Raw genomic sequence first — 16,227 nt, forward strand, 5'->3', positions numbered from 1 at the left:
ACTGTTTTGAATTTCATTCTATTGTGGTTCAAGGATTGGAAGTCTTCATTTCCTGTATATATGTATAATTAAAATTTTTTTGGGCCTTTTCGATTATCTGTTATTCTCTATTTTTGTGTGTACATTTAACAAGTGTTTAAACACCCAATGTTACTATTTTCAATATTTTCAGGATCTATTTCTCCATTCTTTATTTTCTACCATTTTTCTGTAGTTTAAATACAACCACAAAAAAAATTGTGGTTATGTATTGGTACTACATTGTCATTGTCAGCATCAAGCAAGGCATTTGGTTTCTGGACAATAACTTAAGTAGAGGTTAATAGTAATCTATGAAATTTAAACACAAAGTTTATATCCACTGAAGGATCTTCAAGGTTTGAATTGAATTTGAGGGAACAGTTTTTTGAATTAGGGGACAAAAAGGTGCCCAAGGAAGCATTTTTCTAGTTTCCAGACAATAACTTGTGAAACAGTGTATGGAGCTCTCTGAAATTATACCACAGTTTTCCATACCTCAAAGGAAAGGTTGGGATTGGCTCTGGGGGTTCTGGCTCAAACGGTTATGGAATAAGGGAAAAACAAGGTTTTCCTGGTTAATGGACAATTTCGTAAGTGCACCGTTATGTTTGGAGTACCTCCCTTACTCTGCTTTTAAATGGTGCACATAGAAATGTTGTATTGTCTATAGGTGAAGCTGTCATTTTTTTGGGGGATACGATTGGTTTCAAGCAATCCGTAGACTTATACCATTGACTCAGGGTTATGCCCTCACGTCAACTGTTTTATTCTAAGCATTAAGGAATTATTATGATTGTCTTGCTTTAAAAGGTAAAAACAAACAAAAGGATTGAACTTAAACAACTTTCCTATAATGTTCTTCTCATAATCTTCATGTTTGATATTTCGATCCATTGACTTATACATGTTATATGCGTGTTTTAACAACATGGAAAATCAGAATTAAGCAGAATTTATATTGAGTGTTTTTACAAATTTAGAAACACGTCAGAGGGAATTCCCCAGTTTTGATAAAATGCAAGAGTTCTGAGTCTAAATTCTGATAAATCTATTTCTGTCATATTTGAACTGAAGTTAATATATATATATGTTCCCGCGGAAACCTATTGTGTGTCAAATATTTAATTACAATGCAACCATAATTACCCCCTAAAATAGCATACCTGCCAACTGTCACTATTTGTGGGGGATTTTCCCCATGGAGGCTCCCAAATTGAAATTTTGAAAGACCAATTTTGTTCACAATATAAAAAAAACAATTAATTTTACAATGACTTTAGGCTTATTAAAGTATGACGAGGCCAAAAAACAATATTACAATGTATTTGCAGGACCCTTGAAGGTTTTTAAGGACTATGACAGCCATCTTGCACGCAAAACCCCCATGGGCATTTTCAAAAGTTGGCAGGTTTGAACTAGCTGCATGAGACTACTATATATAATGTGTTATAGTAGTCTCAGGTACCGTATGAAATAGTAAAACTATAATAAAACATTTGATTTTTATTGATAAATGGAGTTTAATTTATATAAAAAGTAATGAACAATTAAGTGCGTCGACTTTTGGAATAATCGACTGTGACGACAATTTCGACATGGAGCCTCTGGTTTTCTCGAAGCATCTCTTTTGACGTAATCCCTTCATTCATTCCGGTTAAATTATCGTTTCCGCTCCGTAACGAATAAAATTTTACATTAAATAATCGTCATCAGTTTCTGTGTATTTACCTTAGATATATAAATTCTGATATGATATCTTGGCGGTAAAGTCCAAAGAAGAATATATATAAATATTTATGCTCCTTCATGGCAGTTTCTTCAAATGGGTATAACAATTCGTTTTATGTTAATTTACAATCATATTAATGCTAATTTATTTACCTAGCAAACAATAAAATTGAAAATGGAAATGGGGAATGTGTCAAAGAGACAACAACCCAACCAAATAAAAAAACATCAGCAGAAGGTCACCAACAGCTCTCGGGTGGGAAGGGGGGGGGGGGGGGGGGCACTAAATTTTTTTGTTGGTAGGAGTGAGCAGCTGAGACATTAAGTACCCCCACCCTTTTCATATATTTTGTTCATCAAAAATATATACCTTGTCATATATATCATGTATATTAATTAACAAAAAACAGACCTATAGATATATTTCAATATTTTCCCTGCTCATCATCACGTTCTTGTTAAGGAGCAAAATAGTCGCAATAATATCACCGTCTTTTCCAATAAATTCGCCACACTTTTTTCTTAATTGCCCATTTTACATCTTTCATTATGAATTAAGATATTTCAATTCCAAAATACAATATATATAAAAGACGTTTGGTCAGATCATAGATGGTATTATAAATAACCATGGTCAGATAAAAGTAATATCACAACAGAGTCTAACACATTTACCGATTTTAACATGTTTAAATATTGATTAAAAACTGATAAAAAGTTGCATTGCCATTCCCTTGTAAAGGGCACTGTCACAATGGAATTTCTTTAAATAATTGTTATCATGATTTATGTATACAAACCCTTGAATGTTAATTGGGTGCCAATGTCAAAATAGTTGGATTTATTGCATCTATCACTGGCATCAGTGGAAATACCACATCAGAATAAATACGGACATCTGATTAGTTTCAGATACTTATGATATAATCAAGCAAGTGATAATATCAACCTATTGATATATTTAATCTGAATTTCCCACCCTTTTCATATATCATAGAGCATGAAAAAGTAACCTATTCCAGCGGCTCATCCCTACCACTAATTATATAGAAAGTGCCCCCCTCCCCGAGCAACAGGTATGCCTAACGCTGCGTTAAACGCACATATTTGCCGTGGACACAATTTCGCCATTTTATATTTTCTAGGCTAAAAACTGCACAGGGTGCCTGACATTGAAGAAATATGCCTGTGAATTATATTTGTATAACAAAAATTATTACTTTTTTAAACTTATACAAAATTTCTGCACTTGCCAAAAAAAACAGAAAAACGGAAAATATTTAGATTATTTTTATATAGATAAGTTATGCTGTGTATCATGGATACTATTAATGCTGTAAAATTGATTGTTTGATATCAAGACTTAAAGGACCCCATTAGAAATAGGCTTGTTTGCTTTTATGAGCATGGGTCATCCTTTGGTTAAGGCATACACCTTATCGCTAATCCTGGCTGACCCTGATGCGTGAACTTTTGACGCATACAACAATCACTTTTCCATTGTGGCGTCAGATATTTTGTATTGTGGCGTCAGATATTTTGTAATGTGACGTCAAAATTTTACGGGAACCTGTGTGATTTCCAGTAATGGCGGACAAAAGAACAAAAAACATTTAAGTGATACATGCAAATAATATAGTCATGAAATATTCTTTGATTTAAAAAATATACATGTAAATTAATTGCAATTGATATTTTTTTTTTTATATATGTAGTGTCACATATGAGGTTGTATGTGTTCATTCCTTGGATGAAGTTTACCAAGCCATTCGGGAACATGAGCTGTCAAAATCAACAAAATATGTTACAGTCAAAAAAGATAAGATGTTTGGGAAGGATGACTTTGGTAATTACAGCTTTTATCAGTTTATACGAATGTAAAAAAATTATCACGCTTATCTTTGAGGTTTCCTGGTGGTTAAGTTTGACTTTTGATAACCCAATGTAGTATTTTTACTATGGTGTTTGTAATACCTTCATGTTCATATTGAAAATTTAAAAAAAAAATTGATCTTGTCGAACTGAAAATGTCTGATGCGATGATTCTTGATGTCTCAGAAAATAATTTTCAGTGTTTTGATATGAAATGATTAATATAAAAAAGAAGATGTGGTATGATTGCCAATGACACAGCTCTCCACAAGAGACCAAAATTACTCGGAAATTAATAATTATAGGTTACTGTACGGCATTCAACAATGAACAAAGCCCATACTGCACAGTCAGCTATAAAAGGCTCCAGAATGACAATGTAAACAAGAAAATTGACAGCCTTATTTATGTATATAAAAAAAACCCTGAAAAACAAATTTGTTGTTCAATGAAATACATTCATCATGTATAATTCTTTGTAATAACACATGGTCAAAGCATTAAAGACTTAACCCATCAACATCAACAATGTTGCTGTATTTAATTGCTAAATAAATTAAATAGAAATGAATTATTGGCTTTATATTAAAGAACTTATAACATCATGTATATCTAAATTTTTCAGATTTACTTCACTCAGAAGTTCGTTTTGAGGACACACAAAAGTCAACTGTGCCTTACATTTCCTATGATGGGGTTCCATTCATTATTGTTGGGAGGAAGAGAATGGCATGTCACCATGGAAAAGACACACATTCAAAAGAAAAGGAACGGAAGAAAGGGAAAGATCACCAAGTGGTAAGAATGAAATGAAAAAGATAGATTTACAAGTTGCTTCCAGTGATGAACCCTTTTATGTTGAAAATTTTCCCAATAACTATGAGAACATATGCGATGCATTTATACAAATTTGAATTTATTTCAGGGAGATCATGATTATAAGAAAACAAGAAAACTTTTACAAACTACCAAGAAGAAAGATTGTTCGGCTGGAATTAGAGTGAGACATGTCATCAGATTCCCTGACTATAAGGTAATCCATTTGTTCATACATGTAATTCATTTATTCATATATCTAATCCTGGCAGTCATTTATAAAAGTAATCCTGTCATTTATTTCAGCTTATCAGTCATACATATATATGTAATCCAGTCATTCATAAATGTAACCCGGTCATTCATTTCAGCTTATCCAGTCATTAATACATGTAATCCAGTCATTTATTTCAGCTTATCCATTCATTAATACATGTAATCTAGTCATTTATATATGTAATCCAGTCATTCATATATGTAATCCAGTCATTCATTTATGTAATCCAGTCATTCATATATGTTATCCAGTCATTCATATATGTGATCCAGTCATTCATATATGTAATCCAGTCATTCATATATGTGATCCAGTCATTTATATATGTAATCCAGTCATTCATATATGTAATCCAGTCATTCATATATGTAATCCAGTCATTAATACATGTAATCCAGTCATTTATATATGTAATCCAGTCATTCATATATGTAATCCAGTCATTTATTTATGTAATCCAGTCATTCATTTATGTCATCCAGTCATTCATATATGTAATCCAGTCATTCATATATGTTATCCAGTCATTCATATATGTGATCCAGTCATTCATATATGTAATCCAGTCATTCATATATGTAATCCAGTCATTCATATATGTAATCCAGTCATTTGTACATGTAATCCAGTCATTCATATATGTAATCCAGTCATTCATATATGTAATCCAGTCATTCATATATGTAATCCAGTCATTCATACATGAAATCCAATCATTCGTACATGTAATCCAGTCATTCACATATGTAATCCAGTCATTCACATATGTAATCCAGTCATTCATATATGTAATCCAGTCATTCATATATGTAATCCAGTCATTTGTACATGTAATCCAGTCATTCATACATGAAATCCAATCATTCGTACATGTAATCCAGTCATTCACATATGTAATCCAGTCATTCATATATGTAATCCAGTCATTCATATATGTAATCCAGTCATTTGTACATGTAATCCAGTCATTCATTCATGTAATCCAGTCATTCATATATGTCAGACAAATGTTTAACAGCATAATACGGTCACTCTTTTAATAATTCTAATGTTTAAATCAAGTATTTCTATTTTTATGAAGTTCATGAAGGCAATCCCACTTAATTAATGTTTATTTGTTTCATATATATATATGTTCTCCATAGGTTTCAGACTGTGGAAAAAGAAGTGAAAAAGATGCGGCCAGTTTGTCCATAAAGCAAAAAATAAGAACAGGCCAGATTATTAGAAAGGAACACACCTTCTTTGTCAGTATACCTGATGACAGTGAGCATGAAAACCACTTTATGGGAGAGGTAACTAGTTTCGTATCATGATACTCATTGTGCCATTTAGACCAGTATGGCAGTTTAAGAAATTGTGCTTTTATTAACTAATCATAGGGTAAACAACTTATACAAAAATGTCATATTCTTAGAAATTGCGAAAGCCAGAGTCTGAACCAGATGTAATGTGTGTGTTCTTTTTCAATAGGAGGAAAGATACTTTTTTTATTTTCCAACTAATATTAAGTGGCCAATTTAATACTATTAGTTTTCAACTCACTTGTCCTGAAAGGTTATAAATATATATACATATGTACGAGTCTAAATTGAAAACTACAACCAAACCTATGATAGCGTTGGATAAAAAGCACAATTTTTATAAGTGTGCATGTAAAACAAACGTCGTTGTAGAAGGGTAAAAAAACAGCACAAACAACATTTTGCAAAAGATTGAAAAAGTGAAAAAGTATATTTAAACAAAACACATTTGACTAACAGGTCGAACAACTGATGTTCTTAAACCCTGTTGACTGCCATTGGCAATTGCCAAATAAAATTGATCACAAGATGTAACAAAATGGATCTTAATTTAAATTTAATACTAAACAGAATTATATATAAACATTAACCCAACAATGTTAGACCTGTAAATTTGCCTTTGCAAATTTTTTGTTCTTCCCTCGCCGGAATTCGTACCCATGCTACTGCGATATCGTGACACCAAATCGCCTGCACTGTAGCCGTCCCGCTAGACCACACGACCACCTGGGCTTCATAAAAATGAAGCTTTCGCTGGCCATGTGTTACCTTTCCACATCAGTTTTAATCTAGCAGCGTATATATATATATAAATCTATTTGTATAAGAAAGACCATGTTTTGGACTACCTGACCACTGTGGTCAACATATTGGAGATTTATAATATGTGTTGCCAACTTCTATCCTAATGCATTATTTAAAATTGTTATTTTTTTAAGGATGCTTCACTGATTCAACCAATAGACGAAGACCTCAAAAAGTATATTGGTTTAATGGTAGTCCAGCATCAAGTTGGAAACACTTTTCAAATGAAACTGTTGTTAGAGGTTTATGTAAAACAGACCTTGTTTGATGGCCAGAATATTCCATCAAGATTGAATAAAAGATTCTGGCCATCAATCAAAGACATCAAGAACCATATGGCGTTAGCTCTATTAAGACTACGCAATACAAATGTAGATCAGGTATTGAATCAATTTATACTATAGATTATATGTGTTTATCATATGTTTAGTAGTAAATACAGTAGTATGTATTATTCTCTATATATTTGTGTATTTGGCATCTGTGGTGGTGTATGAAACTATAAAACCAGATTAACCCACCATATTTTTATGGAAACACATGTACTAAGTCAGAAATATGACAGCCCATTGTAAAAAGAAGTTTGAAAAATGTAAATGTAGTTAAAAAGAATAAAAATATCTTTTGATATATATTTACCTTTTCATCCGCATTTGTATAACATTACATTTGAATTTCATTCTTTTTGTTTCTGAGTCAGTATTTTAGTAAACATTTCATTACAATTGCAATGACCTCCTACATAAATGATACTAAATTTTATTATCAACAGGCTGTAGTTTCCGAACTAGTAACTAAATGGGAATTAGAAAATCCAAAGGATAATTTCTACATTAGAGTAAAGAAAGACAATGATGATGAATTTAATCAAGGTATGTTTTTCTTTAACGATTTAATTTTAAATATTATTTACATTTTAAGAGCATTTATGTAGTATTTGAACAATATAATATACAACAGTAAAAGTCAAATGAAATTTTCAACATTAGTTGATAAATACTATGAAAGAAATGTGCTAAAAAGGGGAGATAATCTCACAATTGTGTATTTTAACGCTTTTGCATATAAAATGTAAAAAAAAAGCTCAATAATGAAAAAAGATCTTTATATTCTACATTTTTCAAAAGAATATTTAGGATTCATAGTAACCAGATATCAATACATTTTCACAAATATGAAATACATTTTTTAATACCCAAATACTGTATTAGGTTAATATTCTAGTTCTCATCTCTACATATTTAAATGATATATCATTACTTATTAATCAGTTTAATAGGTCAGTAAAAAGAAATTTTAGAGAAAAATATGAACTTCCAATTTTTTTTAATTTTATTTTAGACATTCCATTATGCCCAGAGAATGATGATGCTGGTGATGATAACGGAGAAGATCTCATGTTGGATGATGAAACATTGAGATCTGTATCTGTTACAGAGGAAAAGTTTTTATTCATCCATCAATCAGATTTTCAGAAACAGTTGCTGCTCAAATATGGACAGGAAATATGTCTTATGGATGCAACATACAGGACAACTCAATATGCTGTACCGTTGTATTTCATTTGTGTTCCAACAAATGTGAACTATATGACTGTTGCAACTTTCATCACAGAAACTGAAGACAGCGATTCCATCAAGAGAGTGTTATTACAGTTAAGACAGTGGAATCCAGAATGGAACCCAAGTTTCTTTATGTGTGATTATGCAACAGAAGAAATCAATGCAATTGAATCAGTTTTTCCAGGTATTAAAATTTAGAGAATTATTCGGCTGTTGTCTGCTCTATGGTCAGGTTGTTAAAAATTGTCCCTTTGACACTTCTTTGACACCCATCTCAATTTTATTGTAGAAAGTAGAATTTAACCATTAAAAATATTGATAGATAAGTAATCAAAGAATTCAAATCAAACATTTGTTGATCCTTAGTTACACCTGGTCAACTGTGGATTTGAAGGTAACTTTTAGCCAATAAAAAAAATGTTACATAAAAATTGCATAACAATAACTGATTTTATATAGATATAGGAAGATGTGGTGTGGGTGCCAATGAGACAACTCTCTATCCAAATAACAATTTTTAAAGTAAACCATTATAGGTCAACACAGAGCCTTGCATGGCTCAAACAGAATAATAAGCTATAAAGGGCCCAAAAATTACTAGTGTAAAATCATTCAAACTTGAAAACCAACGATCTGTATGTCACATATATATGTGTGTGGGCATTTTTAATATAAAAACTAGAGATAGACTTGCTATTTCTATTTTAATTAACTTAACATCACAAGATTACAATGTTGTCTTTATTTTTAGATAGTTTTGTGTACCTGTGCGATTTTCACAGAGAACAGGCATGGGATCGTTGGTTGAATGCAAGCCACAATGGTGTTCAGCTGTACAAATCTCAGATTCTTTCCTTGCTAAGAAATATTGCTACAGCATCAACAGAAATGGAATTTGAAGAGGCAAAAGACAATCTGAAGGTAGAAGTTCATATGAAATTGGATTTGTATATGTATTATTAATTCCAGTCTTTATTTCTTGAATTTAGAATGATAAAATAATTAATTCATAAAAGCACTAAAAGAGATAGAACTATTGAAAGCATTTGTGTGGTAAAAATATGTGCCAGCATATCAAATATCAACATATATAAAGAGCAAAACATGTTTTTTTTATTTGGTTATTGGTGTGGAGATTGTTGTCTTCAACAGAGAATATGTAGTAAAATAGTAGTTTTTATTAACATTTGATACTAAGATATTACAAATTCAAAGGCAATAAAATTTTGTTAGTGGCCTCTTATTTTTATATATATGAGGGCTATAAAAATGAAATAGTATTACATTGATTTTTGTATCATGGTTGTTCAATCAAATTCAAGTGACAAATGAACCATTTGACCTACCACACAGTTTTATACCTTTTATTAATATGTTGATTACTGACAGTTACTAAATCAGCAAATGCTTATTTCGTCAAAGAATAACTGATAATAAGAGAAAAAGTAATGAACCAACTACCCCCTCCCCCAATGAAAAACAGACCCTTGTCGATGTCAAAATGTTATAAATGCACCTATGATTTTGGCAAAAATGCAAACTGTAGTTATGGAAAAACCCAGTGCAAACATTGGTTTGATAAAACAAGTAACAACTGTGATTTATTATTAACAGATATCGAAAGATGAACATACAAGCATCTGACCAGGCAAGAAAATATGCATCTGATATACCAGAATTTCTTACTAACAGACCTCCACATGTTGTGAAGCATTGTTTTGTCAGATGGCAAGAAGCTATTAACATCCCATCTGAAGATATTGACGTTGTGGATGACATCAACGGCACATTCCTTGTTAAGAGCCAGACAAGTGACAACACTCTATTGCATTATTTGATAAAGTTCCAGCAGGATGACATAGGCCTCCCATCATGTGACTGCTTAGACTGGAAGAAGTCACACCTACCATGCAAACACTTTTTTGCCATCTTCCAGAACTTTGATATTTGGAGTTGGGAGAGTTTACCAATATTATATCGAAAGAGTCCATTTCTAAATCTAGACATCCAATTGGAGAATGTTGACAACAGACAGTTTGTTGAAGAAACTGTTGATGCAGAACTTGCAGACTCAGAGGCTTACTTGTCAACAGCAGACTTTATTGAGCTTCCAATTTCATCAGCTGCAAGTATCAAAAGAAAAAAGCAAAAAATACAGAGCATTTGCAATCTCATTAAAGATCTCTGTTATAAGGTGGAAGATTCTGAAGTCCTAAATTCCACAATAGATCAACTGAATTCAGTTAGGCTTCAGATGAACTCCTCAGTTCCACAGACAGCAGAATTTTTGCTGGATAAAGAGGAGATGCTGCACATAGGAACTTCAAAAAAGCCAATAAAATGCCGAAATCTGAAGAAGACAAAGGCAAAGAAGAAGGGGGTTGGTAGAGTAGGAAGAAAGGCCACTAGACAGAAAGAAGGACACACAAAACTTGGTGTGAATGATCTTATAAAGAAAAATGAAGGTAAATATTTTGGTTTTATTCATTTGAGAACAGTATCAATGATGTCACATCTGCTCTTAAATTTGAACTTTAAAATATTCATATCCCAGGCCCAATAGAGCGAGTGGAGATATTAAACTTGTTTAAGTTAATCAATGTTACTGTTATTCCACATTTTGGAGCTAAATTGAATTGGGTATCAATATTCACATGATGATGTTTTAATGTTTTTGCATTCTACACAAGAGTCCCTTTTTGTACCTTTGCCTCTCTTCAACAGTTGTCAAATCTTTATTACAGAGCTATTTGAAAGAAACACAAGTGAGTCTACAGCACATGTCATAGAATCAGTTGTCAATGAAGACTTTGTGATATATGAAGCAACTGCCATCAGTGAGGAAAGTGAAGTAAGGACTCCTGATGAAGGTAATTATAAAACTCATCTCAAAGATATATCAGTTCATTTAATTGAAACTATAAATGGTATATATTTTACATAGTAAACATAAACATTTCACTGTCTAGTTTTATTATAGGATTAAACACCTTTTAAAGGAATTTATTGGTGTATAAACTCAACCAATTGACTAATATGCAAATCAAATAAGAATTATTATATTATTAATTTATTTTTGTTTTATAACATAGGGTTGCATGAATATTGGGAAATATTGTCCTGAGTAGAATCTTATAGTGCACTAGCTTGTGGGTGCAATATATGTTCTACGAGGGACAATACTCCCCAATATTTATGGAATAACCATTTTATTGTATCTTAGCAATATAATATTTAACAGTAAAAATTGGTTTAAACTAGATTTTGACATTGATGAAGTCATGAATTTTTAAAGATTTATAGCACTAGTGCAATATTGGAATTTATCGCATGCTACCTTTTGGTTACTTTCTGTGGGAAATATTATATTGCAATACAATAAACCTCATTATTGAAGACAATTTATTTTATGGAAGTAATTACACATATATTGATAGTTTATAAATAATTAACAGGTGTAAGTACAGGACAGAATTTGGACACAGTTGAAAATACAATTCCAGAAGGGCACCATCTAAACATCTTACAAAAATTTAAAGGTATGATATAGATATAAGAAGATGTGGTATGAGTGGCAATGAGACAACTCTCCATCCAAGTCAAAATGTGTAAAAGTAAACCATTATAAGTCAATGAACAGTCTGTTTTCTTTTTCACAAATCTATTCATAGGAAATATTCATTAAGTATAAAGCATGTGTGTAGGCTTACATACAAAGATATGTGTATTTACTTAAAATGAAGAATTAATAAAATGACAGTAATTATTTGTACCATAGCAATTTAAAGGTTTTTACCTGGATAAGTTTTAATCAATTACCTCCATTTTAATCAGTGAAAATGACTTGATCAGTATATAAACACAATTTGGGTAAAAATGTAGTTAAAATATGTGATCTTATTTGTATTTAATACCATATTCAATCATTTATTAACTTTTTCATAAGATTTCATAAGGCATTATTACATACAATTGAATTTTTTTTAATAAGCATATGTATTTTTTTCCTTTATTAATTAAATTGTTACTTCAACTTACTTGTATGTATTTGGATCTGTTTACATTTTAGATGCGGTATTGTGGTAGGTACACATGGTGAACGGGTTCTAGCTTTATCATTACATATATATTAAAACATATATACATTGAGCACCTCACTTGTTTCTCATTATGTTATACTTCATTTGAATATTGTATTTTCTAGTAAGTAAGAAAAACAATAACTAGAACTGCTTCTTTATATAATCAACACTTACCTTAATTTTTGTGATCACATAACTATTTTATTTAAATAGTGTATTAAAATCTAATATGACGTGCTTCTTCAGCTTTGTAAATCGCACTGTGATAAAATTCTCGATAAAATGTACTTAGTGCAGACTCGGAGATATACCTAATAATGGCTGTTACAATATACTTCCCATGTAAATCTACTTGTATTGGAACCTATTTGCAGACCCTTTCATCCCTTTGCCTATTTTATTGTTTAATTGAAATAAAAATAAAAAAGACAAAATAACTTTTATTCTTATTTGTATGCATAATATAAAGAACTTATGCACAAGAGCTTGGAGAAATGAACAAAATAAAAATTAAATAAAATTCCACAAAATTCTATTAATCTTTTTGGCGCATTTAAGTCATTTCAAAACATGAGATCATACAAGTGAAACCGCTAAAGTTAAAAGTTTTCTGTTACGTGAATCATCGGAATTTGTATGATATTGTATAAAAAACTGATTTTTGAGTAGGTTTTGTTTTATTTTCTATTCTATCTCATTATTCGCATATTTACTAATTTCAGCAAGTCTCCTTAGTTACAAAATGTCAACTTTAGATTTGACGGAAGCTTACGAGAAAAACATGTAAATTAAAAATGGCATATGTTGGGTTTGATAATTTAAAGAATTCAAAAGTTTTTTCTAGCCTTTATTCACGAAATAACCTACATATTTATAAGGATATTTGAGCTTTATCTAACAGGGAGCAAAAAAGTACAGCCACACACACAGCATACCCACCCTTGCTTCAGTTTTTTAATGACGGTATTTGTCCTATGAGAATCAAAATAATTCTTTTTGAAATGCTGGTCAGTAGTTATTTGTGGACTGTTCCATGCCTAGGTTTTATAGGGTTTCAGAATCACTGGAGCCTGTGTTCTCATTTACTGTATGAGATCATACTTATTAAGCAATGAGATTCATTCTACTTTTGAATTAACTAATCAGCGCTTAACTAGCAGAGCCTTTGTTTACTGCACACAGGGTAAACTATTCCTGAAGCATAACTTGCTTGCAGCAACCATTTTAATTTTTCTGAGGAAATATTTAGTACAATTTTATACATGTATTACATTTTGTAGGAATGAAGCATACATTAAAATATGTAAAAACAAGTGTTCACTTTAATGGAGCTTGTTTTTATGTTATTTTTCAGCTTTTATGTCTAGTATCGACACAACACATTGGTTCAATCTAATAAACATTGCACAGAATACCTACAATCACACACTGGACATGACTAGTCAGATCGGATTTTCAGTGCTGTTTGATGTTTGCAATGATTCAACTGATTTAGTAGCAGAAATGATGATCCAGATGACTTATCTTATGCCGACAACATTACCCAAGGAGATAAAGGACAGGATGATTAACATTATTTTGGAACAGATGGGTAAACATTTATAGATTAGAAGTTTAAGTACCATGAGAAACATGAGGATATCCATACCCCAATGAAACAAAGTTCCGTAAGGTTTAATATTTTATCCCAACCATCTGGCAGTCCTGTTCTTGTCAATGCAACTTCTAAAACCACACCAAAAAAAATATATATAAAATTTATAAAGTCTATCTTATGAACTGAAGAAATAAACAGGGCTTTTAAAATTGTGAAATATGTAAACAAAATAGGATTTTAAGTATTAAAAATTTTGCTTTTTTTTTTTTTAAGTGCATGCTTTTTTATATAATTTGACTAATAAGTTCTACTTATACATTGATTTTTTTCAGTGACTAAAGAGATTATCACGTTGACAGTTGAGAACGATCCTCGTGTTAAAGCCATGGAACGAACAAAAGCTATGGAGGAACTTATTAATGATCCTGTTTTTAAATCACTCAAAGCCACAAAAGGTAAGTTGGCTGGAGTGTCTTAATTAAAATCCATAGAATGTTTAGCTAATTATTGAAAATGAACTTTTAATCACATTTTTTTCAAGAATAAAATGAAAAGTATGGCTCTCTTTTCAATCTACATGTGGGGCAAAATTGTCACATTTTGTATAGATTATTCAATGATGTGTCATAAAAAGAAAATTACCTGGTAGAATGTTTTGATAAAATGTGAGAAGATAAGTCTTATAAAATAATATGCTTAAAAAAAATGGGATCATCTCAGTTGGTTCCTTGCTACAAATTACAATTAATAATTTCACCACACTTTCAATCATAAAACTTACATTATCTCCCCAACTGTCTCAGATATCTCCTTTTATTTGGCATAGTTGAAAAAAACTGAGTCAAACACTATATTTTGAAATTCGTGAATATCATTATAATTTAACAAAAATATTAAGCAGTAGTCTTATATCAATTAAATTGACATTGTGTTGTATTTTCCAAGGTATTGCCTCGTCTGTAGATGTATCAAAGGGAAGACCAATACTGAAAGCTTCAGGTTTGTTTTATTTTGAGTTGTTTGATTAAACACATTACCTTCTGCTATCTATGTATATTTGTGTAGTTTATATGTTGTATGCCTATAGTTGTTATGACTTTGGTAAATAAAGATATAGATTTGAGTGATAATGGTATTTTAAATGTAGTAAGTGTTTTGTTTTAAAATGAATTGTTAGAGGCTCTACAGAATTATTTTTTCTTGAATTTGATGACTCTTTTGAAGACAGCCTTAAAAAAAAAATTTTTTTTGTCAACCATTATTAAAAATTATAATTTTATTTTAGATACAGAATATCAACATATTAACAGGAAAAGAAAGCTACAATTTGCTACAGGCACTAAATCTGCCAAAGAAATTAAAATATCATGTGAGTAAACATACTTGTTTTCAATCTAAAATCTTAACATTCACCAATGTATTAACAAAATGAAAGAGATGTTTTGCAGGCTATTAAAGACTATTATTTTCCAAATGATGACATATTGAAAGCCTTGCAGTTTAGAAATTAAATATTGTGCAAAAAGTGGGTGAATGTTATAAAAAAAAGTCATAGGAAGTAAAGACTACTTTTCATTTTGTAGGTGTTTACCCAAGTGGAGGACTTCTCAATAGTAAAGGTGCGAACATATGTTTTGCAAATGCACTTCTGCAGTGTGTTCGACTCACAGATATGCACAGAATTCTACAACTGCATGACAACTGCTCAGGTATAGAATATGTCAGATACACTATTTTCAGTCACAATAAAAAACCTAGAATATTTGTATTGTAATTTTTACAATTAATCTTGTTGATCCTCTTCACTTGTAATTTTAAATACGGTAAAAAAAACAATTATTTTTACAGAGAAATACTTTTTTTTTTAAGCACAGCTAATTGATTTTGATCTGCTTAAGATTTTAAATGTTTTAAAGAATGATTGTGAAACATTTCATTTCAGATGACAGGTGTTTTACCTGTAATTTTAAAGAATTCATTGAAGAAGGTCCGGCCACAGCAGCTCCTTTGATAAGACAGTTGAACAGTAACTATAAATTAAAACAAAACAACTTTCATTTATACAAAATCCTGTTCAATCATACAATTCTTTTTAATTTGAAATAAAAATGAAACAAAGTCTAATCTTATTTTCAAGTGTTGAAGGAATTAACATATATACATG

General features: G+C 30.9%; 1 protein-coding gene across 1 annotated transcript; it reads left to right on the top strand.

Moving 5' to 3' along the window:
* The first annotated feature begins 1,712 nt into the window (after window positions 1-1,712).
* Window positions 1,713-16,176, top strand: LOC139521477 (uncharacterized). The gene is made up of 18 exons (XM_071314952.1): window positions 1,713-1,847; window positions 3,465-3,595; window positions 4,247-4,419; window positions 4,547-4,654; window positions 5,860-6,009; window positions 6,957-7,202; window positions 7,595-7,694; window positions 8,164-8,568; window positions 9,136-9,331; window positions 9,999-10,849; window positions 11,129-11,254; window positions 11,840-11,923; window positions 13,821-14,057; window positions 14,396-14,518; window positions 15,009-15,062; window positions 15,349-15,432; window positions 15,647-15,772; window positions 16,006-16,176. Exons 1-18 carry the CDS (start codon window positions 1,828-1,830, stop codon window positions 16,167-16,169), a joined length of 3,378 nt encoding a protein of 1,125 aa, XP_071171053.1. The 5' UTR covers window positions 1,713-1,827; the 3' UTR covers window positions 16,170-16,176.
* The last annotated feature ends 51 nt before the right edge of the window (window positions 16,177-16,227 follow it).

The sequence above is a fragment of the Mytilus edulis genome, chromosome 4, assembly GCF_963676685.1.
Source record: "Mytilus edulis chromosome 4, xbMytEdul2.2, whole genome shotgun sequence".
Taxonomy (NCBI): Eukaryota; Metazoa; Mollusca; class Bivalvia; order Mytilida; family Mytilidae; genus Mytilus; species Mytilus edulis.